This window comes from Trachurus japonicus, chromosome 8, assembly GCF_045865225.1.
Source record: "Trachurus japonicus isolate A0001 chromosome 8, Traja_1.0".
NCBI classification, from domain to species: Eukaryota; Metazoa; Chordata; class Actinopteri; order Carangiformes; family Carangidae; genus Trachurus; species Trachurus japonicus.
The window spans coordinates 14,842,171-14,864,349 of record NC_140914.1 but is presented as its reverse complement, the minus strand read 5'-3'; the positions used below and the strand labels follow the sequence as shown (position 1 = coordinate 14,864,349).

Below are 22,179 nucleotides of genomic sequence, written 5' to 3'. Positions count from 1 at the left end.
AAGTCCTTTGAGGGTACAAATGAGTTATTCAAGGGGACATGTTTCTAATTTGTGAGCACTATTAAATCAAGTATTTAATTCGCATTCACTAATTAAACTGTGGGTGTGATTTAAAATATGTGTGTACAAGTTATCAAAATGTTTTATCCCCCATACCTGCCAGGCTCTGCTCGAAATACAGACAATTTTTCATCGTCTAATAATTCTTTATCTCCCATCTTTTTACTGTCATGTGCATGTGCACGTGACAAACCCCACCAAGACCCTTTAGTGGCAAGTTTCATGCAAAGTGCCTGTTATTTATGGCTGCTTTTATGCTCAGGGAAGCTGTGATGGCACAAGACCATTCTTGAAATGTGGGTATATCGTACAGAGACTATATAATTTTCATACTTTTTATATATATCTATACCTATAATATCCTAATTGTGGGAAAAGTAAGCTTCATTGAAGTACAGTAAATCAAAATTTCTATTAAAATTAGTTTCTTCTCACCTTACTGATTGCGCCTCTCAACATTGTGCTCTTGCGAGTTGCCCTCTTTAGCCTCTCGCTCGTCGTAGGGAAGGTGGCCAGACCCATGCTCCTGCGGTAGCGGTTGCCTCTGGTCCCGAGGCCGCCCCACCGAGGCTCCTTAGCTCTAGGCCCACATGGCCTCCTGACCCCCTCAGGCCGGTGGTCTTCGCGGTGGTTTTTGACTGCAGTGGTCAGAGCCATCCTGCAGGGGGGCTTCTTCCTTACTTTGACCTCCCCCTCCGCTCCAGACAGACTCTGGGAGCCTGCGCGGTTCAATTAGAGAAACAGACTCAGACTAACAAGCCAGAAAAGAGAAACACAAAACAGATGCTTCCCATGAAGATGTAGGGCGGCTTTGTTCACTTATAAATCAGTTTTCAAAGGACGGTCTTACCATAAAGCTCCTGTCTCTGCTTTTTGTTCCTGGCTTTCTGATTGGCCTCCAGTTTTACAACAGATGAGGGACTTGGACCTGTCATGGATGAGCTGGAAGTGACGTCTCTAGGGTGTTGAACTCCATAGTCTTGACCTTCATCAGTGTCATAACTGCCTTCCTCTTCTTCATCGTCTAACAGAGATAGAAAACATTGAACCATTGAGACGGTGGCTTTTATGAACTTACGAGGCATCAAATCCATCTTTGAAAGTCATTACCAAACACTGAAGTTCTTTAACTTCCTCTCCATCATTTCACAGGGACCTCATTAGCATATAAGTAAATAGTTCGACTGTTCATAGAAATGATGTATGAAGTGCTTTGCCTCGGTGGTATTTCCTGGTGTGAGCCCACATGCTACAGAGCTGGTGTAGCAGGGGGTGTGGGAGTGAGTTTGTGTGTATGTGAACGTTTGTCACCGCACTAACTCAAACAACTCCTTGGCCCAGTCAGCTAGTCTCCAGAGCTGTCAAAGCCTCTCCCAGGCAAGTGTCCACAGCTGTGGCTGTACATCTAGCCCAGATCAGCCAACAAGGCCGGTCACTGAGGTGTCGAATGTCCACGCACACCCCTGTCACCTAACACCTTTTCACTCACCTCTGATCGCTTTTAACATGATTTACAAATTAACAAACAGCATGCCTGCATTGCATTTTGTAAAATGACACCCCATTCAACACGTTTGCGATTCTATGCTCAGATATAATTATGTCCGAGGTTGTTTTCTTGACTTTTACCTTGAAACAAAATAAATGTGCTTAAAGCACTGTACTCGTTTTATGTTTCTGTGTGGGGTTAATGTTTGTCGAGACTTTTCCAACCACCCAGACCAAACTTAACAGGTGGTTCTTCCATCACTCAAATAACACTTTCATAGCTAGCCAATTAGAAGTTCCCAGTCCACCTCACTTGTCTGTCTATGTGGGAGAGAAATGGAGAAGTAAGTCAACAGCCTCAGCACAGGAAGACATGCAGACCTCACACAGGAAGGGTCAATCCCAGGGCTGTCTTGTTTTCAGAGGACAATGTTTACTCCTGAGTCGCAGGTTGCCATGGCTCGTTTCAGTTCCTATCCCTCAGCGTGTCCCATAACAAACTCATTATTCACTGCCTCACCTTGATCAGAGGAGTCGCTCTCTGCCGGGGAGCTCTCTCCGTCCGCCGTCGCCTCCTGTCTCTGGCCACGGAGAGCCCTCGGTCTGGCCTGGCTCAGACGGGAGGAACCCTGTGTCAGGGCGGTAGATCCCTTTTTACGTCCACGTCGCACCAGTCCGGTCCAGCTCTCCTGAGGACCGCTGTCCACGCTGGCTGCTGAGGAAGTTTGCAAAAACAATCACAGTTCAAATCTGGGTTAAGAGTCGTCGGTGTATCTTCAGAAATTCAACACTGAGTGAATGAATGAACAAAGCAGCGTGGCGCACAGTTGGGATTGCCTTGTCTACCTGTGTCACTTTGTCCCCCTGATTCTCGCCGGGATTCAACTTTGCCCGTGCCCTGGCTTCTGTGTCCATGCTTGGGGTTGGAGTTACAGGGGGAGACCTCCTTGTCCCTGGAGCAAGTCCCTGAGAGATTCTTTTTACCCTGGGCTTTCTGTTTGAGCTGAGCCACATCACTGGCCAGCTTGGAGCTGAGAACGCTGTGAAGACTACTTTTTCTGCAGCCCTGCGCTTTTATCTGCTGCAACAGAGAGAGATGAGAAGAGTCGGTTACACTGCCGGTCACAGCAGCCGCGAAAAGCATCAGAACGTCAGAGGAAGAGGACTCTCATTTGCTCACACACAGAGAAGAAAAAAGGAGTAGTAGAAGGCCCAATGAAAAAGATATTAATATGGAGAGCGGAGGATTTGACTCCTGAGGGTGGCACCTAATTAGAAATAGTGTGCAACAAAAGAATATATCAAACACAAAGACACAAAGAACGAGTGCCCTCTTTCATTTCTTGTAGCATGGAGGACAAAAAGGAGGAGGACGAGGGGACCCTGACCTGTGTGCTGCTAAGTTGCTCAAAGCCTCGACTGGACAGCCTCTTCTTCCTTCTCTGGCTGTCTCCGCCTCCTCCTAGATCCTCAGGCGACAGCGCAAGTCCCGCCCCCATCGACCTGCCAGTCAAAACAAGGGAGAGGCATTCATTAGAGAAGAATGGCGGTGGTTTGAAAGAAGAAAGAGGGGGTAGAACATCAGAGGGGAAAACAGAGTTGAGTCACCTCTCTGTGGGATCTAATAACTCCCCTCTCTCTGTCTGATGAACAGAATGACAAAAAGGACAAGGAGAGCCCAGTGTCTGAACCACACACTTGGAAAAATTTGGATCTAACAAGGAACCTGGGATTGTCTGAGGGCAGTGTGGCATAAGAAGCCTTAACGCTATATCTAGGGAGTGTCCTCGCAGCCTGTGAAGCACTGCATAGCTTTGAAAGATACAGTGAATGGTTGGAAGGCATTGCATTTGTATGCAGCTCCATTGTTCTCAGCGAATATCATAGCTCTCCAGTTGCATTTTTATATCACTGTGGCACACTCTTTCCCTTACACTGAGCAGCATCACAGGCCAACCACTCCAAACGCCCTTGAATTTCCCTCTGGAAGGCTGCCCGTAGACCACACCGACGTGAGCCAGGCCGTGCTCAAACAAAAGATTACCTTCCCCTCTCCTAGTGTGTGTGTGTGTGTGTACAGCCTAGGAAATGTACATGGGAAGCGCAAGTGTTTAAATGTAACAAAGATAAATAAAGTAACTAAAATCTCATGTTAGTTTGCATACTGTTTCACAGAAAAGTCTTTAGCCACACACTGGGATCAAACATACTTTCTCTGTTTGTGTGTATTCAGCACAGGGACACAAAGTGTGTAAGTTGGCCTTGATTATGTGTAAATCTCATAATCAGAGTGTGTCAGAGCTCGTCTGTGGCAGAACACGGAGAGAATGAAGGTGATTGTCGGGGAGTTGGACTGTCTGCCCACTGACTGACAGGCGAGTGACAGAGGTGGCAGTGAAGTGTGAGTTGTCCCTCTGAGGCAGATCCCGCCACGGCTTGCCTTCCGCTGCTGACAAACACAATGTGACAGAATCCCTCCCCTCTGTGGGGGGTTGGTGGGGCTGAGTGCACAGTGACTAATTAAACAGAATTGATTAGCAGGGTTTTCTGGCGAGCTGTAGTTCTCTCCAGCACCCCCCCCCCTCCCCAATCAAAGCAGCGCCCACAAAGGACCCCAGCGCTCTACCCACAGGAGTAACGCAGGCACGCACAAAAACAAACAATGCCTGCATAAATGCTCATAAGCACACAGCTGTATCCATACCTAATTGCACAGATTCATAGAATGCACAGGCAGGCAGGCAGGCAGGCTGGGGGTTGAATGCATTGCTCACTCAAGACAGAGCCACACACACACACACACTCCCAGTGGTTCAACCAAAATAAAGTGTGGAGGAGTGGAGGAGACGCAAAAAGGCTGGAGTGTCACCCACTGACCCACTGCCCTCCATCATAACACCCGAGCGTCAGCATCTTGTAGAGGCATGAGTGGCAGGTGCAGTGCATGTTTTTACATAACCCTGCCATGTAACGCAACATGGGGCTAATCAGTCCCCAGTCTGCTTCCCTGTTCCTCGTTCAGAAGTGTCATGTCATTCTCCACTGCATTGTGCACACACACACACATACATACACACATCAGCAGACACAAGAGGGGCTGCACTCTGGCTGCCATGAAAAAGTTAAAAGCACCTGAGCTGTGGCTTAGATTTTAAATACAATAGAGAGACAAGAGTGCAGTTTACTGTACTGTGGCCTTTACAACACCCCACTACCCCCGTGTCGGCCCCAACCCTCCCCTCCAATGCACTTCGCTGCAGGGCCCTGGCCCGTTACCCTTTCATTTGGGTGTCATTGTCACCCAGCATCAGCGTCCCCACTCTGATCAGTGCTGGCCTGGCGAGAGGGCAGGGGTACACGAGTGGAAGGAGAGTGGAGGTGACATTGCGGCGGGCAGCTGGGAACGCTATGGACCGTTGCCCAGAAACCACGGCGAGGAAAGAAGAGAGAAGAAAAGATGGAAGGAGAGAGAATGCTGCGAGGTGACATTTAATGCTCTAAGCCTTTCCAAACCCTGATGACAAGGCTAATTGAAGCCTGACAGCAAACCTTTATCCCCGAGACCCTTTTGGTTTATCAGTTCCCCGGCCAACACCAAACAGCAATGGTAGCCCTCGCTTCAACTAAAGCTGACGCATGCACTTTTTAAAATGTCATCAACACATTTTGAAATTAAGTAAGGCTCTTGTTTCTTCAATATTCCGATCTTTTTTTTATATCTTAATTTTATTGTATTTTTTCTCACTGTATTCCACTAATTGTTTTTCTTTTTTTTTGGTTTGTTTTTTTTCCCACCGGACACACACATGTTGTATGAAAGCTCTAAATGTCAGCTAATCTCTGTGCCTGTACTGTCTGATCGTCACATTATCCTTTGGACCCCCAGTGACCCCGTGGGGCTGTAATGGCAGTGGTGTGTCACATTCCTGCTGCTGGGACAGATTACAGGAGAATTCACAGTACTCTAATTACATCTTCTGCCTGTCATCTCCCTCCAGCCACCCCCCACCCCCCCCCCACACACACACACACACTCCCAACCCCCCTTTCTACTCCCCCTTTCCAAAACCATGCCCGGCTAAAGCTCAACATACACGACAGTAAACCCACTGTGGTTTACAGTTTGCTGGACTGAAACCTAATGAGAGCTATGTGCAGCTTTGTAGGTATAGTGAAGAGCAGTATAGTCAAGCATACACAGATTGTTCTGTAATAGTACACATATGTGCAACTGCCACCAATTATGCACCAATTAACGCCAGTGTTGATTAGATTAAAAAGGGTTCAAGTGGACTTCCTTGAATGGTTCAACTGTATTCTCCCATTTCCTGTTTATGCCAATGAGAGGCAGCCCCTGTACGCCAGTGATACAGCGGGGCTTATCAGGCAAGACTGGACCGCATCCAGCCAGCGGAGATGTGCCGACTGATACTCACTTGACTTTTCTTTGGCCCTCAGACGAGGACACTGGACCTGTGGTGAGGGTGGGTTTCCGCTTCCTTGGCCGCCCCGGTCCTCGTCTTGCCGGGCTGCGAGGTGTTTCCTCCTTCCTGCTTGCACATTGCAGATGTAAACACACAAGCCGGCGGAAAGGAACTCTTGAGATTCTACACGTCTAAACTCTAAAGATCGGCATAGCAAAGAATACGGAGACAAATGCTCTCTGGACAACCAGAGTCTTTTTTTATTATTATTTAAACCTTTTATTGCGAAGGGTGGAGATATGCTTGAGGTAAAACAGGATAAGGTCATACTCACTGATGATCGTGCTTCCTCTGAAGTTTGGCCAACTCCTTTTGCTTCTCTTTATAGCGACGCTGTAGCTCAGCCAACTTCACACGCATTGCCAGCTCTGGTCCGTCCATTGTTTCCATGCTACCTTTGGCCGGGCACACCTGATGTACACATCGTCAGTGGTTATTTTTAGCATTAAAAACAACTTTGACAATTACAAGTAAAACCCTTTCTCTTCCTTAGGTTGTGGATACATCTATTTTAAAACCCTCTAGGATCTTTCCATTCACAAAGGGCGCACTACAGTTGCAGCCTTACTGGTTCATTGCGAGGTGTCCAGCTGCATTTCCTTCGCAAATTGAGGATCTTGCGGGCTGGGAAGTGTCGCCCGGAGCCCGCACTGCTGCCTTCTTGGGAGTCCATCTCCAGTGCACGGGCTGTGGCCAGCGTGGCGAGGCTCTGGAGGTCAAACAGCAGCAACTCCTCGTCTGTTAGGGAACAACAGATTTAGCTCAGATTGATTTGGATTTACTACAACTGAACTAAAACCATATCTGTGTATATGCATAAAAGGAACTTGTGTTATAGTGAGTGGATAGCGGAAACTTCAAAACTTGTGGAAGTGGCTTATAATTTCAGCATGAAGAAAGACATTGAGGGAAACTGTGCGTATTAAGCCAGCTGGGATGGCAGCCAAGCCATACAAATGGAGAAACATCACTTTTTGACACTGTCTTTACATGAATAAATAGAATAAAAAATTGTCATATTCTCTTCGCTTGTTTTAGTACTTGTTTTGGTAAAGACTATTGTTCCAACATGTGCCACTTCCCTGAGCTGTCAACGGTATCGCATCACAGAGACAACATCACTGACTGTGGAATCAGTTGATGATACCTTTTTTTTTTTTTTTTTTCATAGACGCCTCTTTTGGGAGCAGTTAAATGCATTAGGATGCTGTGGTAAACACAAAACATCCTTTTGCATGAATAAAAAAAAACAAAAAAACACATGGCGCTTTGAAAAACAAGGAAGCTTTTAAAGGCACTTTAAAACAATGGGGTCTAATTAGCCAGGCAATGCTCCAGGGTGCTGAAAACATCGACTGCTTTTGTGATTACACACTAACTTTCAGTAACATGTTGTGTTTGGGAGAGAGGAATGCCAATTGGTGTGTCTCTTTTTTTTCCTTTTTTGTTAAAGGGTGTGTATTTGCAGTTTAGTTGTGTGCATGTGTGTGTGTAGGGGTTTGTGCACACATGTGGATCAAACGGCAGCAGGATGGAGAGACAGAGACAGCTCCCTAAGGAAGGCTGGAAGGGAGAGCGAGAGTGAGTGAGAACGGGAGGTGTACACCCCTCACTGGTGGTTCAGCCCTGTCCTCCTGCTTCTCCTCCCTCTCCTGAGGCCTCTGCATCGTTAGAACAGCCTTTTAGGAAATAAAAGTGCCTTTAACACACCAAAGAAGAGGAACGGCAAGCAGGCATGCAGACAGCTTCTCTGGGGACGTGTTAGAATCCACCAGAGGCTCCTGAGACCAGCAGGAAGAGAGGAGTATCTGGGAGGGAACGCAGAGCGACCGAGGCTAGGCCTGAGGGGGGAGTGGGACTTTGTCTCAGTGGACACAGAGGAAAAGGAATGTAAACTATGGGAGAGAGGTGCATTTTGCAGATATGACTATGTTTCTGTGTGCATGTTAATGTGTGTGAGTAATGGAAGACTGCCCCTCACCCTGGCTCTTCCCGCAGGTGCGCTTTTGCTGTTGCAGCTCCAGATCTGCCAGCTCACTGAGGAGCTCCATACCCTGGTGGGGGTTAGGCTGGGATGGAGCGACTGATGGGGTGCTAAAAGGGAACAAGGGAAATGGCGGCACATCTGTGCAGAAGGCAGCGGCGATCAGCAGCTCCAGACTCCAGTAGCAGGGCACGAGAGGTTTTTGGGGCGCAGCAACAGTCGCCTGGCCGGGGCTGGGGGGAGAGGCCGAGGGTGGGGAAAGACACACCGAGGCGTCATCAGTGGTCATCTCCTTCTCTCGCTGCTGCTCGCTGTCCTTTGCTCCCTCAGTGGCCAGGGACTGTGGCACTGGGGCTGCAGGGGAAGCTGGGTCAAGCTCGATGATGGTGGGCAGCTCCGGCTCCTGCTCTCCAGGCACGTTGACCTTTTGAGCGAGCTCCACCTGGCTCCCCTCACCCACTGCCTCATCATCCTCTTCCTCTTCCAAGTTGATGACAGCTTCTGGCCTTTCAGGCTCCTCTGTTGAAAGGGGAACTGGACAGGAAGCAGCCTCGCACACTGGGCTCTCCGCAGGGGGGCAAACCAGCACCTCTTCCTCAGCGGGCCCCTGCTCCCCCACCTCCTTCTCCCCAGGCACATAGTTGGCGGCTACCTCCGCCTCCTCCCTCTGTTCCAAGACTCTGTCAGCCAGTCTTTCCTGCTCTGCTTGCTCCACTTCCTCAGGTGGGAGTGGGTCTGGGAGGGGCCTGACCACTGCTTGGCAGTCTAGCTCCTCCCCCAAGCTGGAGAGGGACTGGGGAGCATGCTCAGCAGGCTCCACCTGGACTGCTTCCAGGTCGGCTGGCTCAGCCAGTCGAACATCCTGAGGGGAGGGCCCGCTCCTGTAGCCCATGGCAATAGCAGGGTAGGTGTATCCAGGAGGCAAGTCTATAGAAGGAAATAAATAGAGATAATAGATTCATCAGTTGTCATCATGTCATACACAAAAATACTTCATTATGCTGCTATTTAATAAGTGATATTCTAATTGATATACTAACAGAGCAGTGAGAGTGCTGCATTTAGAGCTGTAATGCAAATCTACTGTAAAATCCTCAAACATCAGGATCACTCTGACTTAACTCCCTTGCTACCTTTGGGGTCACGAGGGGTGAAAACAGGAAAAGGAAATGAAGTGGCACTCTGCCTTGATCTCCCAGGAGTGGGGAGGGTAGAGGACCACATGCAACCTTGTGTGAGTGTGTTTTTTTTTTTTTTTTTGAAGTGGGCCAGGCCTTTGGTTTATCAGAGCGCCTGACACAATTTCTTTCTCGCGCGCGGCAGCCGTTAGCTAGACGTTAATGATGATGAAGAGAGTGCGGTGCCTGTGGGGGTGGAGGAGAGGCGAGGGGGCTGATATTGAGGTGTTTCTTAGTCATTACTGAGGTAACAGTACTGGAAAGCCCCAGTTCAGCTGGCAGCCATTTTCTGTAGCTTTGAGCTGTTCAGTCAATCAGGGGCTTGCCAACACAGCCACCCACACATATTACAACAACACCGGCAGGAAAAGCGCATTATTAGCAGCAGTGGCTATTCCAATCACCACTGGGTATCATGTACAAGGTGCTGCTATTAGAACACCCTGTCATTATTCAGCTGCTGTGTCGGACTTATTTAGCTTAGCATTTGTAAATAACAGCATTTTAAACTGGTTCTTTTACATGCTTACATTTGATTTTGCTCATACACATTTGTACGCTTTTGTTTTTGTGCTTACCAGGTTCCAGAGACTCTGGGTAGTCCTGTGGGGGCTGTCCCTCTACTCTCTTGTCCTGGGATTCAGCCCCCTTGGGCATCTGGGGTGGGGCGGGGCTGATGGCAGGTGAGTGAGGGGCCGCTGCAGCAGGGCTGGGAGCAGGGCACGGCGTTGAGGGAGTGCTCTTCGGATGGGGTCGCAGCGAGGGGGACTGGCAACAAGGGGACAGGTGAGCAGCGCAGGCCCCGGGGGGAGAGGTGTTCCTCTGAGGCGGGTTGTAAGAGTAGGGCTTGGCGGGTTTGGACGTTCTTGGTTCCGAAATGAGTTCCTCCAGTTCAACTGAGGGCTCATTCGGCCTCTTCTGCATCTATGGCATTAAAAAAAAGAGAACAACTTTCATTTCTGGAGCACCACATGATTCCCGAGGATCTCTGCAGAATAGCAGTGTAATAACAAATTCCTCGCACTCTTAGTCACTGACACAAAAAGCTACTTGCTCCGCAGCCTATATTCAGTGATTCACTTCATCCCTGTGAGAAAATCAGCATATCCCAGAAAATATTACTGGAGTTAAAAATAGATTAAATAGTCATGTGAGAATTTAAGCTGATTCATGACTCACTGAGTCTGCTTGAAACTTGATCTATTTTGTATAGATGAATAGATACTGTATCATCACCTGTACATTGTGAGTGGCTTGATGTTGCATGTCCATGCCATGCATAGCTCTGTGCTGTTGCTGCTGCTGCTGCTGTTGTTGCTGCTGTTGCTGCTGTTGCTGCTGCTGTTGCTGCTGCTGCTGCTGCTGTTGTTGTTGCTGCTGCAGCTGCTGAGGTTGTGACTGTGGTTGTGGTTGCTGTGACTGGTGGCTCTGGTGCTGATGTTGATGCTGATGTTGGAGCTGTTGATGTTGCTGGAGAGCATACAGCTCCTGTTGCCGTAGAAACTGGGACCGGGAGTACACAGCAGGATGTTGCATGTGGGAGGGTGGGCCCCGGGCGCCATACACAGGGGGCCACAGCCCTGGCTGCTCCATCACATCTAATGAGAAAAAAGGAGGAGGAATGTGACAGAGGGGGCTAACCTTAAGAACAAAAAGACATACACACTTTTCCTTTGGATTCGCACACACCAAGACTATATATACGCTCAACGCACAAAAATACGACATTGTTTTATCCATATCTCTCATTATCTACCTCCCACACAACCATTTCAAAAACAGTGCAACCATTATAGATAATTTAAAAATCACTGTATTCGAATTTTAAAGTAACAACATAGACAAATCTTTAAGGGAAAAAATAAAAGATTTTTGACTTCACAGAACAACATCTCCCCAGGCAACAGTAATCCCACACCCCCGCTCCCCAGCTCTGAACAGAAAGCTGTGTCTTAAGAACTGCCTAGAGAATTTACTGGAATGCTGTAAAAAAGTCATGACAATGATGAAATGCGAACAGATGATGGTTATGGGCTGATTAGAGGCCAAAACACTGGGATAGAAATGCATGTTTGTCTCTCCGGAGCATTCAGCGCAGGCTTTTCAAGGAAAAGTCCCACCTGCCCGGCCAAACCAGGAGGTGGTCTGCGAGAGAGCCCAGCAGGAAGCTTGGTTCCCATGTCTGTGGTTGGCCCTTTCTCATTATTTTACTTTAAGGACTAGTACAACTTTATGTGGGTGATGTGTATGACAGAGGTCCCACTTGGGTAGTAGTGAGTTCATGCTAAAAGAATTGCATCTTTTCTCTTCTCTGTATTTAATACACTTCTTTCTCATTAACAGTTATGTCCAAATTGAATCGCTCTTCCATCCCCTTTTTGCCGAGACACCGCAGAAATCCTTGTTCGGTGACATAAACTTGGATACGCAAATGTTTCCTGTGGGAAAGCTTTTGAGGATGCTCTTCCTTTCTCAGCTGAAACTCCCGTGGAGTGCAGAGGGAAACGTACCGTTGAAGATTGTGAGCTAATTAAATTTTGCCGCCTGTTCGCTGAGTACGTGTCTACAAGGACTTTTGAGAAAGCGATGTTTCCCGTACTCTCACACATCCACTTCCTCTAATGTTGTTCTCAGTCTGTACGTGTGTATGCACGTGTGTGTGTGTGTGGTGGGTGCAGCCTGACCCATTGAGAGCACTATTCCTGCTGGGCCAAGCAGGTGGTGTTCAGGAAGTAAGTGTGTGTGCATGTGTGTGTATGTCTATGATTTACAGACAGGGAGTAGAATCAGGCAAAATTTTGTTCTCTTTCAAAAGGAATATGTGTGGGGCAGAGAGAGAGGCTACATAACGTGTATGTGTGTGTGAGGTTGTGCATGCATAGTTTGTGTGTACTTGGCAGACGAATTTGTTGACAGTGTGTTATAAATATACTTGGCTTCTCAGTGGAAAAAGAAAGGTTTTGACATACCCAGGTGATGGGTCGCAGGGTGGGCTGGAGGCTCAGTGGGCAGGACCACCAGCTGGGCAGAGGGGTCTTGAGGCAGAGGCAGGACCGGCTGCAGAGGCCCTGGCATGGCTGCAGAGAATCCTGGCGGCAGATTCTGGTGCAGAGCTGTGTGACCTATACCTGCTTTATGGAGAAGATGTCGGTTTAGATTATGTATCCATCGCTTCCCATATTAAAAAAATAAAAGCTACAAATATATTATGATCACCATTACTTATGTTCTAAAAATAGTAATATTATCTTACCATAAGAGTGTCCCGTCATCCAGAGGGATGGGCTTCCAGTTCTTGGCATCCAATGATGGTGAGCAGAATGTGCAGCAGGATCTCCTAATTGGCCAGACTGGAGGGAAGTCCCGCCTGGGACCATGAGATGAGAGGTGAGGTCACCGTGACAGCTGTTGGAGGGATGGATCCTTGCGAACTCCACCCTTTCCTTATTATCCCTGACATCAAGAGGACAAAAAGATGAGGAGATACAAACGAAGACCAGTACATTGGAAATTTCCAACAAACTGATTTGAATTCAGTATTAGGGACAGGGTTCACAGCTGCTTACCTGATGTATGTATCTCTCTCTCTGTCCAAGCAAGTCAGACCTATTTGCTCCCCACTGATCCTCTTCCTCTCCTCCTCGGCGGTTGGATCAGAAGGATACATAGAGCGGGGAGGTCCTGTGAGACAAACATTAATTTAACCATTAGCTTTTAGTGATGTTACTCTATTCCCAAGTCTCCCGCCGTTTTTCAAAACACTGTCACAATTCACACGAGACGAGTGAATGTACTTATTCCTTTGCCGGACCATACACATTTTATATCATACTCTTCTAAAGCCACGTTGACTTGGCATTTTGGTTTTACTATACATGGATTTGTTCCTCAGAGATGAAATCAGTCTTCCATTGATATGTTTATATCAAGAGATGGTATATGGTATCACAGGATTTCTCTGCTATCCACTGTTTTCAAAATGACACCATGGATGTGGCAGTGAGTACCAACCCAAACAAGGACACAGTTATACAGGTTATATGCCATAGTTAGAAATTGTTGCTTCAGAATTTATTTTCATTGTGGCTGATTAATTCACTGATTTTTCTGAGATTTACTCAGATTTGATGTCCTGGAATCCAAATAGCCATTTATATATGGAGTTCCATATTGTTGTTTAAGGGTAAAAACAAGACACCAAATCAAAATTACAAATCAAACTAACTGATTGGCATGTTTTGGTTTTTTTTTTACTATGGAGGAAATCATGTTTAAACCTATGATCTAAAAGCTGGTGAGAATTATATACCACATAGTCTTATTGCAGTCTTATTTATGTCATCACTGCAAAAATGTTCAACATTATTCAAGCTTTTCCAGCTTTATATCTTTTTTTTGACCCTTCATAGCAAGGACATTAACAGGTCGTAGATAAGAAAAAAAAACACCCGTCTCTGCTCCCTGCATCTCATTTATGCGACAGTGACCTCGACTGCTTACCTTTCACAGAAGGATGTACCCTGCCCTGCCGGCTGTTTGGATGACTGTCTGCCGAACGACAAGGTGGCTCCCTTTGTCTGGCCACCGCCACCGCAATTCCCACCGGCGGCTGCCGCACCTCACTTTCCCCGTGACCTGCTTCCCCCATATCCCGGCTCCGCCCACTGTAATCAGGGCGCTCGTTGTCATTGGCTGGGCCCTTCCTGGAAGGTAGTGTCTGTTTGTTACCCTGCAGGGCGCAGCTCCCACCAGCAGGACCTGATTTGAGGCTTCCCAGCCCCCCAAAGGGGCTTTTCTGCGAGAGGAGCAGTGGCTGTTGCTGGTTGCTGTACTTCAGTAAGCTTTTCATTGCACTGCTCTCCCCCTGGGTTGGACCCTGGGGCTCAGGTTGCTGCTGTGGCTGTTGCTGTTGCTGATTGAGAGGAGGTGCAGGGGGAGGCTGGGGAGGAGGCAGGCTCATAGGGGGCTGTTGCTGCTGCTGTTGCTGCTGCTGCTGCTGCTGCTGCTGCTGGGAGTGTTGTCCACCAGCGCTCCCTAACTCCATGTAGGACTTCCTCTGCTCCTCCTCGGGTTGTGACATGTGGTGGGGAGGCCTCATGGCCCACGTTGGCACCGGGGGCTGCTGGTGGTGGTGCTGCCCACTGCTGTTGCTGTACCCATAAGGAGACATGTCCATCTTTCTTTTTAGCTCCTGACTAGTCCCCTGGTTTAACTCAGCAGGAGATGGAGCATCTGGGCCAGGTCGGCCATGTTGCTGGTGGCGTATCCTGGCCACCTTTTGGCCGTCTCTTTGTAAGGAGCAGCTACCTCCTGGGCCAGGGCCATGGGCTGCTGCAGCCCCAGTATGCTGACCCATGCTTTTACTTCCAAGTGGGGAGGAGTTTGGTGGGGGTCCTGAATGGGAACAGTCTCTGTAAGGAGAAGTGTTTACAGAGTGAGGAACAGAGTGTCCAGCCTTGGGACCCTGGGGCAGCGAGGGTCTGAACACATCCATGTCCACACCACTGTTGATACACTCAGCACTACGCGATCGTACAACCTGGTGTTGCTGTTGGGAATGTGGAGGTTGTTGTTGTTGTTGGGGAGGTGGAGGAAGCTGTGAGGGCTGAAGGTGTTGTTGGTGAGACTGCATCCAGTCTGGAGCCTTCTCTGCCTTTCTGTACTGGTGCTGTTGCTGCTGCTGCTGCTGCTGCTGCTGCTGTTGTTGTTGTTGTTGCTGCTGCTGCTGCTGCTGCTGTTTCCTGTGCCAACTACTATGGTGCCCACCACCTCCATTCTTTTCTATTACCTTGTCCTTGGCATTGCTGCCTCCCCCTCCTCCACCCGCACCCTGGCAGTCAGGGTTACCAAGCTGGAATGGCCCACTAGTTTTGTCCCCCAGGTCCGCCACAGATGGCACAAACGTAGGTCCTGTGACTTTAGGTTCTCGCCCCACATTGGCTGGCCCCCTCTCATGCGAGGCAGGGTTGGCTAGAGGAGCTGAGGGGGGCGGGCAGAAGAAGTCTGGATGGTGGTGCGTATGGTGGGAATGATGCGGGTGGTGTGGGTGGCTGGGGTGGAGCTGAAGGCAGTGGAAGCCCCCTGGGTGAGGATGCGTATGGGGGTGAGCATGAGGATGCGGGTGGGGGTGTGCCCCGCCGGCAGCAGAGCCCATGTGTAAGGGAGGGGGCACAGAGTAAGACAGAGAGTGGTGGAGCGGTGCCTGACCTCTCTCCAGACAGTCTGAAGGTTGTTCGCTGATCCTCATCTCCCCACTTATCCCCTCTTTGGTGCAGCGACCATTGCCGCTGGACACCATATGTCTCCCCTGGCTGCTCCCCCCACCACCCATACCTCCTAAGGCCGTGCCCTCCCCTCCACAGCTGGACATGGAGGCCTTAGCCCCCACTCCAGTTCCTGTATCTCCGTTTTGCATCTTGCCATTGTGCAAGCAGGCACTTAGGGGCTTGCCCATACTCTGTTGGTGGTCCTTGTTGTACTCCATCGTGAGCGCTGCCTTGTGCCTCTCCAGGGCCCGACTGTTAACTTCTTCCAGGGGCAGAGGGTGCTGTGGGTAGTGTGGGTGCTGTTGATGGGGGTGGGAATGGTGGTGGTGTGTAGGCTGGGATGGCTGGTGGCTGTGGTGCTGTTGTTGCTGCTGTCTCTCTTTCGCCTCCTGTTTGCTACTGGACCTCTCCTTGTCCTTGACCGGTACCCCTCCTCTCTCAACAGACCCTTCTTTAAGACCCTTATGTAGACCTGTCACCACCCCTCCGTCTCTGTCTCTGCTGCAGGACCCCTGAGAGTGGCCTGAACCTGCCCTGGACATCGGTGGCAGACTGTGATTGGCTGAGATGAGAGGAGGCTGGGACGGGAGACCTCGGAGATAGAAGTTCTCTAAGAGAAGAGGGAGGACAAATACATTAGTCAAGAGAGGAAAAGGCAATGACAGAATTAGATTATTCAGCTCTCATGATAGTGTCCCTAGGCATCCTTATATCAGTGTCCCACATCAAATTACAACATACCATGTTGTATAAATTGGATTTAAATGTCTTATTTCTGTCTGATTGAATTTTAATCATCACGCGCCTCACCTTTTTGGGTGTCATAGAAACGGTGCTGCCCATAGAGAACTCCACTGTTGGCATGGTGATCCAAGTGGCTCATGGGAAGGAAAGTGTGGGCCAAACTCCCTGAGAATCGAGGATACCCTGGAGCTGCTGAGACAGATAGCAGAGAGAGGGAAGGAGAGAATTGATAAGACAGGACAATAACCACCAGGATGCAGTTATCCAGACTAACCCAGTATAATCCTTCAGGTCCAATGCAGCTGGTGGTGTTCATACGCAAATAAGTACTGGCTCTGCCTGTCATGTTTGCTTTTTTTGCCCGAGTTTAGAATGTAAACAATACAAGACAAGCTTGGAGATTACTGTGATGTATGAAATTTGTCTTTGAAACATATGGGCCTTTCTTTATCTCTCTCTCAGAACTGGCAGTGACACCTCTGTCTATCTGAATGTGGTGATAAAGATGGATTTGAAGCTTGTGTTTGCAATGAAGTGCGAGCCAAGCAGCTGACCTTTACTGACCTACGCCAGGGGTAAAAGGTTGTGTGGATGTTGGGCCTGTAAGCCAGTACACCTGGGCTTATTGCATCAAGTCCATCTGGAGGACATTTACACCACAACCAAACACTAGAGTCATTTTGCAGCCGGACAGAGGTGGAGGGGAAAGAAAACATGAAGGGAGATGAAAGCTTTTCCCCCATATTAGGATAAAGAAGCACCATCACTATGACAACGCGCTTACTACATTTAGGTAACAACAACATCAAACAAATCAACAGAAATTAAATTAGCTAATCTCAAGTGTGATTATTTTTTCACACAACTGCATAAAAAGATTTAATAATAAAATCAAAGTACTGTAAATTATAAATAGGGCAGTATGCTGAAATGATTTAGAAACAGCAGTGCTGAACAACTAATCCAGTGAGTGATATTAAAAATATATATATATCCTTTTATATAAATAATTATATTGTGATTGAACCTGTGCCATATGCTACATGCAACATACAGATAACAGTCCAACAAGGTTATATATACCAGAACCCAGAGGAGAAAACTGTAAATAAGCCAGATCTGCCCCATAATTTAATGTTTGCTTTTTAAGCACATGCCCCATCTACCCACCAGGTTAGATACAAACATGCTGACAATTTGACAGACACAGGTGAAAATATAAGAAAAGCAAAAGAAAACTATATGTTCAATCACTACGAGTAAACCAGTATCCAGAAACATGTGGTATTATTTTGAGTTTGCGCTTGTTTTCTCATCCGTGTGACTGTGATCAGGACAGACAGGTCGTCTAACTGTCCACCAGCTTCACATATACGCATCTCTGTGACCTCCAAGTCATCTACAGAAGTCCAGGTGCTTCACGTCTCCTTTTCCCTGCTTTTGCACCTGTTTCACCCTCCAGCCTCACTTTCAAACACAACTCACAGATGGAGTGAAGCAAGGAGGAGGGGGAGAAGGAGAGGAAAACACGGCTCTACGAGCTAAATGAAAGACAGACGTATTTGTGTTGGCAAGCGCGCGACCTGATCCCGGAAAGCGCAGATGCAGTTCATTTGGCCCTCTGTGTGTGTATGTGTGTATGTGTGTGTGTGTGTGTTTGCACAGTGCCGCGGTTTTTACAGCAGCTCCGAGTGTTGAATGTCTCACTTTCTGCCGATGGAACAATGGGCCGATGCTGTGAGCCGGCTCTGGGGAGGGAGGAGTGTTGTGGTGGGCTTAATGACCTCGTCTCAGAGCGGCCTCCGCATCCTCCCATCTTAATTAATGAAATGCACAGAGAGGGCAAACAGCCCAGCAATAACACAGGAGGTGCTGTTTTCTGAGGAGGGCAATGGGGCGATAATTACATACCCTCACTTCTTTTTCTCTTTTTTTTCTTCTTTCACCTATTTTTCTATCTCTCTTCCCTCTCTCCTCTTTTGTCTCTGTTTCTTTCTTTGCTGTCATGATTAATAAGCGCACACATTTATGCCAATTCATCTACAGATGGAGGAGGGGGGATCCTTTGTTTAAGCAAGACGTTTTTCTCTGGTTTTGGGAGGGAGAAAAGCAGAGAGCTGTTTGGCAGTCTTTATCCAAGCTGGGAGAGGGGCTTTTTTTTTTTTTTTTTTTTTGTGCGGCAGCATGTTGTTTGTGAGCGTGACGATTGACGGCGTAATCCCTTTTCACAGCGTGGTCTGGCTGTGCCCGATAATGCCAGCCCGCTCAGTTTCAGCATGCCCTCCATTGGGGCGGCAAGAGGGGGACTGCTGGGCACGGCAGAGCCCATTCAGCCATTAATCTGGCCAGGACAAGGGAAGCTGCTGCTTCTGCTGCTGCTGCTGCAGGCGACGTGAGCAGGGTCTTAGTGCAGTCTGCTGACTGCACAGCAGCCTCACTCTCTTTTGCTCCCTCCACACATTCACACACACACATAAGCAAGTCAGCACTGGAAAGTGAATGACAGAGGGGAGTTCACAGCGCATGCCCTCCTTTCCACGGGCGGAGCAGGGGCGAGAGGCAGAACAAACAGAGCTGCATCCCAGGGAGGGATTTCCACAAGTTCTGAAGGTATTTCTCACAGCATGGTGGGATGAGAGAAGCGGGGGGCTGGATATAGAACAGCACCTTGAGGCAGAGGCAGAGCATTAAGCCTCGCTGAATTAGAGGCAGACGACAGGGTACGTCATTACCGTCCTCTCTCCAGCGCTCATGTACCTGCTCTGAAGACACAAGTAAAATACAATAGTTGATAAGGGGCCTTTTCAATTGTACTAAAATCCAAATTACATAATGTCTGACTTGTGTATTGTCTCCAGGGAGATGGCTGTAACATTTCAGAGATAGAGAGATAGAGGGACAGAGATAGAGCATGGCAGAGGAAGACCAAGAGGAGAGGAGCAGGCTGAGCTGCCTGTCAGGTCTGCTAATTGAGAAAAAGTGACAGAACCATCAAGACACAGAAAGGGAGGAGAAGAGGAGAGGAGATGAGAGATGTTTGGTGGAGGAGGGGCAAACATGGTGGATCTCTTCAGGTTTGACTAATTGAAAGGAAGGGATGCAGGCTGGCACAAGAGAGAGAGAGAAAGAGAGAGGGAGTGAATGAAAGAGGCAGGACTATGTAAGAAAGAGGGGGGTGGGGTGGGGTGGGGGGGGGGGGTGCAGCTTAAATCCCACAAAAGGAAAAGCTAGCAACTGCTCACAGAAGGAAAGATGGACAAGTGAAGATAGGCTTGGAAAGGCGTATCAAACAGAAGTGGATTAGACAGGTGTGTGCCGGCAATTGTGTGTGTGCACGCATGTGTGTCTATCTGTGTGGTATGTGTGGACAGAGATATGAGACTGCGATTGTTTTTGGCATAGCGTAAGAAGTCATTTGGACCACAGCCAGCTGGCCTCAGGCCTGTGAGGAGCCTGCAGGTTTTTTTTTTTTTATTATTATTTTCTTCAATTTCTCTTTTTCTTTTTTCTGTTGACTTGATCCAGTGTTTGTTTTTTGTTTTTTTTCAAAGTCAGATAGTTCCAAACACAAAAATCAATCCTTCAAAAGCTCAGTGGGCATAATCCATTTTACCAGGTGTTATGAAAAACATTTTACATTACATTTAATAAAACACTCACTACACTACACCTGTCCCTGTTTTTCTGTCTAGTTCTTTTTTTCCTTTTTTGTTTTGTTTTTGTTTTGGCTTTTATCTCTGTCTTCTTAGTGCCACTCCTCTCTCTATGGCTGTGACAGTGAGTCCGCATCTCCCTTCATCAAATGAACAACACACAATCCCATGTGTGGTGCGCACAATGGCTGTTAGTGTTTGGCAATCAATCTGAGAAGAGAATCTGAAACAAAAAACCTCTTTTAATCCAAACTACCCTCTGACATCATGAAAGCCACTAATGGTTTAGTTCTTGGCACTGTCCCCTTCTACAAATACCTCAGCATTTGTAAGGCAGCGTACTGTACACTCTCCTTTTCCCAGCACAATAAATCTTTAAGCAAAAGTTAACACAGGACTTCTCTGTACCACATTCGATGACTGTTCTGCCAAAGTTATCTTGATCCAAAGGACCAAACCACCTCTGTTATGTGGTGATGTTATTTATAGGTGTGCTTAATGTGTCACTCAGCTAATGGTTTGTCGCTAATGCTCCCAATAGAAATGTGGTCTGTATGCATGACTTAACTGGCCCTCTCTGTATATGTACTCAGACCATGTTCACGCTAATGCGGATTAAGTTTAAAAACACATCTTTTTTCCCTCTGATTTGAGCATCGGAGCCCAGAAACTGAGCTTTGGAAGCTCTATCCTAATTGGACTTTTGTTTCAAAGACGTGGTCAAAGTACTTTTGCTCAGCCAACTGTCTGTCATGTTAATTTCAGCGATGACTTACTTTGTGTTTCGGGAGCCAATCAGACAATGCATGCGCTGCCATACACTTTTTTTTTCTAGTTCTATTTTGTAACTGCAGGAGCATAAAATAGGAGTTTGATCAAGCAGATCAGTGAGGCAGGTTATGACGGCATCAGTCACGGGTTTATGATGCAATATAAAAAAAAAGAGAATCAAAATAAACCAAGCAGAGTAGCCATGTTTGTCAGAACTATTAGTTCGCTCACTGGTTTTTTTTATTACTATTATTATGATCTATATAAACAAGGTTTTCTTTTCCAGGCTCATTTGTGGAATAGCACTAAAACAATTAATTTAATTTACTGGAAAGTTTGGCCATGGATCGTGTAATTAGTTTTTGGTGCAAATTCAGTTTCTATTTTATGTCCAAAAATAAATAAATATATAAATGAAAATACACACACACATTTTCTCATGCACTTCTGCACTCAGTGAAATAACAAAAATATATCTGCCAAATGCATCCTCGATGTCTACCACAATGTGGTTATAGATCCAAATGTAGATTAAGCATTCCTTAATATTTTCCATTATTGAGATAAAATGTCCAGATAGGAATGCTGTGTAGACACAGAAAAACATGTTTGGCCTCTCTTCATCTCCACTGTAATTCCATTATAAAAGCATATGATGGTTATTGTACAGAAAAGAAGAATTTGGTCTTAATCTACTTATCAAATAAAGGTTGAAAATAAATAACAAACAGACAGATATCTGTTAAATGTGCTCGTGATTCAGCATCATACGCTCACAGTCCACTATGGGAAAGCATTTATCCACACTAAGTGACTGGTTAGCAAGTGACTAATGAGATCATTGTTATCGATTGCTTGAGACATGGTAGATTTTAGCTCTGTAATCTGTGGAAAATGTGTCAGAATAATAGCACAGACAAAGACATTCTGCACCATGACAGGTTTATGCCAGAGACACCAAGATCATACAATAATCTTTGAATACATATTCGAGCTGCTATGCTTGGATTTGCATGCAAGCAGCCACTTTAAAAACACACTAGAAGGAAAAAAAAAAACCCAGACAATATTTTTTAAGGTTACAAGTGACACACTAATGCACCAACACACACGCACACAAGTCAGCGCCTGCTCTGCTCTGCTGCTGGTGGGGTTCTGCTGACACCCGGAGAGAGGAGGCGAGAGTCTGGGTAATTGTGCCGCTCATTTTGATGACTTGCTTTTTATGCAAAACAGGAAAAAGACAATATGCAATTATCTTGAGGAGGGAACAGCTGAATGTGGTTGATGAACAGTCTGGATTCAATCATGCTCTTAGTGCGTTATATGCAATTAAACTGCAATAGAGATAATGGCCTCCATTGCCAACTGAGTAATAATCCCAGTCATAATCACCTCCATTACTTTTATTAGGCTTGGCATTATCATCATCACTCTTATTAATATTATTCTACTTTTCCAAAAGAAGAACGTCTTTGACAATGAAACCCTGAAACTATAAGGTAAAAAGAAACATTGATGCCCACAAAATGAGTTTGGAGGGAAAATGTT

General features: G+C 47.1%; 1 protein-coding gene across 12 annotated transcripts in view; it reads right to left on the bottom strand.

The window, feature by feature from the left end:
- The window catches only part of bahcc1a (BAH domain and coiled-coil containing 1a), a 63,916-nt gene that overhangs the window by 9,124 nt on the left and 32,613 nt on the right, over nucleotides 1-22,179 (bottom strand). For 2 of the 12 annotated variants that reach the window (XM_085784149.1, XM_085784160.1), the window contains 16 exons: nucleotides 16,271-16,396; nucleotides 13,695-16,070; nucleotides 12,761-12,875; nucleotides 12,448-12,647; nucleotides 12,164-12,325; nucleotides 10,431-10,792; nucleotides 9,773-10,118; nucleotides 8,014-8,943; nucleotides 6,601-6,770; nucleotides 6,307-6,443; nucleotides 5,985-6,101; nucleotides 2,937-3,051; nucleotides 2,395-2,629; nucleotides 2,069-2,263; nucleotides 911-1,084; nucleotides 496-779 (listed from right to left, as the gene is read on the bottom strand). In XM_085784149.1, the coding sequence (XP_085640275.1) occupies nucleotides 496-779; nucleotides 911-1,084; nucleotides 2,069-2,263; nucleotides 2,395-2,629; nucleotides 2,937-3,051; nucleotides 5,985-6,101; nucleotides 6,307-6,443; nucleotides 6,601-6,770; nucleotides 8,014-8,943; nucleotides 9,773-10,118; nucleotides 10,431-10,792; nucleotides 12,164-12,325; nucleotides 12,448-12,647; nucleotides 12,761-12,875; nucleotides 13,695-16,070; nucleotides 16,271-16,396 (6,044 nt within the window). The remainder of the gene's footprint in view (nucleotides 1-495; nucleotides 780-910; nucleotides 1,085-2,068; nucleotides 2,264-2,394; nucleotides 2,630-2,936; nucleotides 3,052-5,984; nucleotides 6,102-6,306; nucleotides 6,444-6,600; nucleotides 6,771-8,013; nucleotides 8,944-9,772; nucleotides 10,119-10,430; nucleotides 10,793-12,163; nucleotides 12,326-12,447; nucleotides 12,648-12,760; nucleotides 12,876-13,694; nucleotides 16,071-16,270; nucleotides 16,397-22,179) is intronic. The other 10 variants (XM_085784152.1, XM_085784161.1, XM_085784154.1 and 7 more) reach the window with 9 other exon arrangements.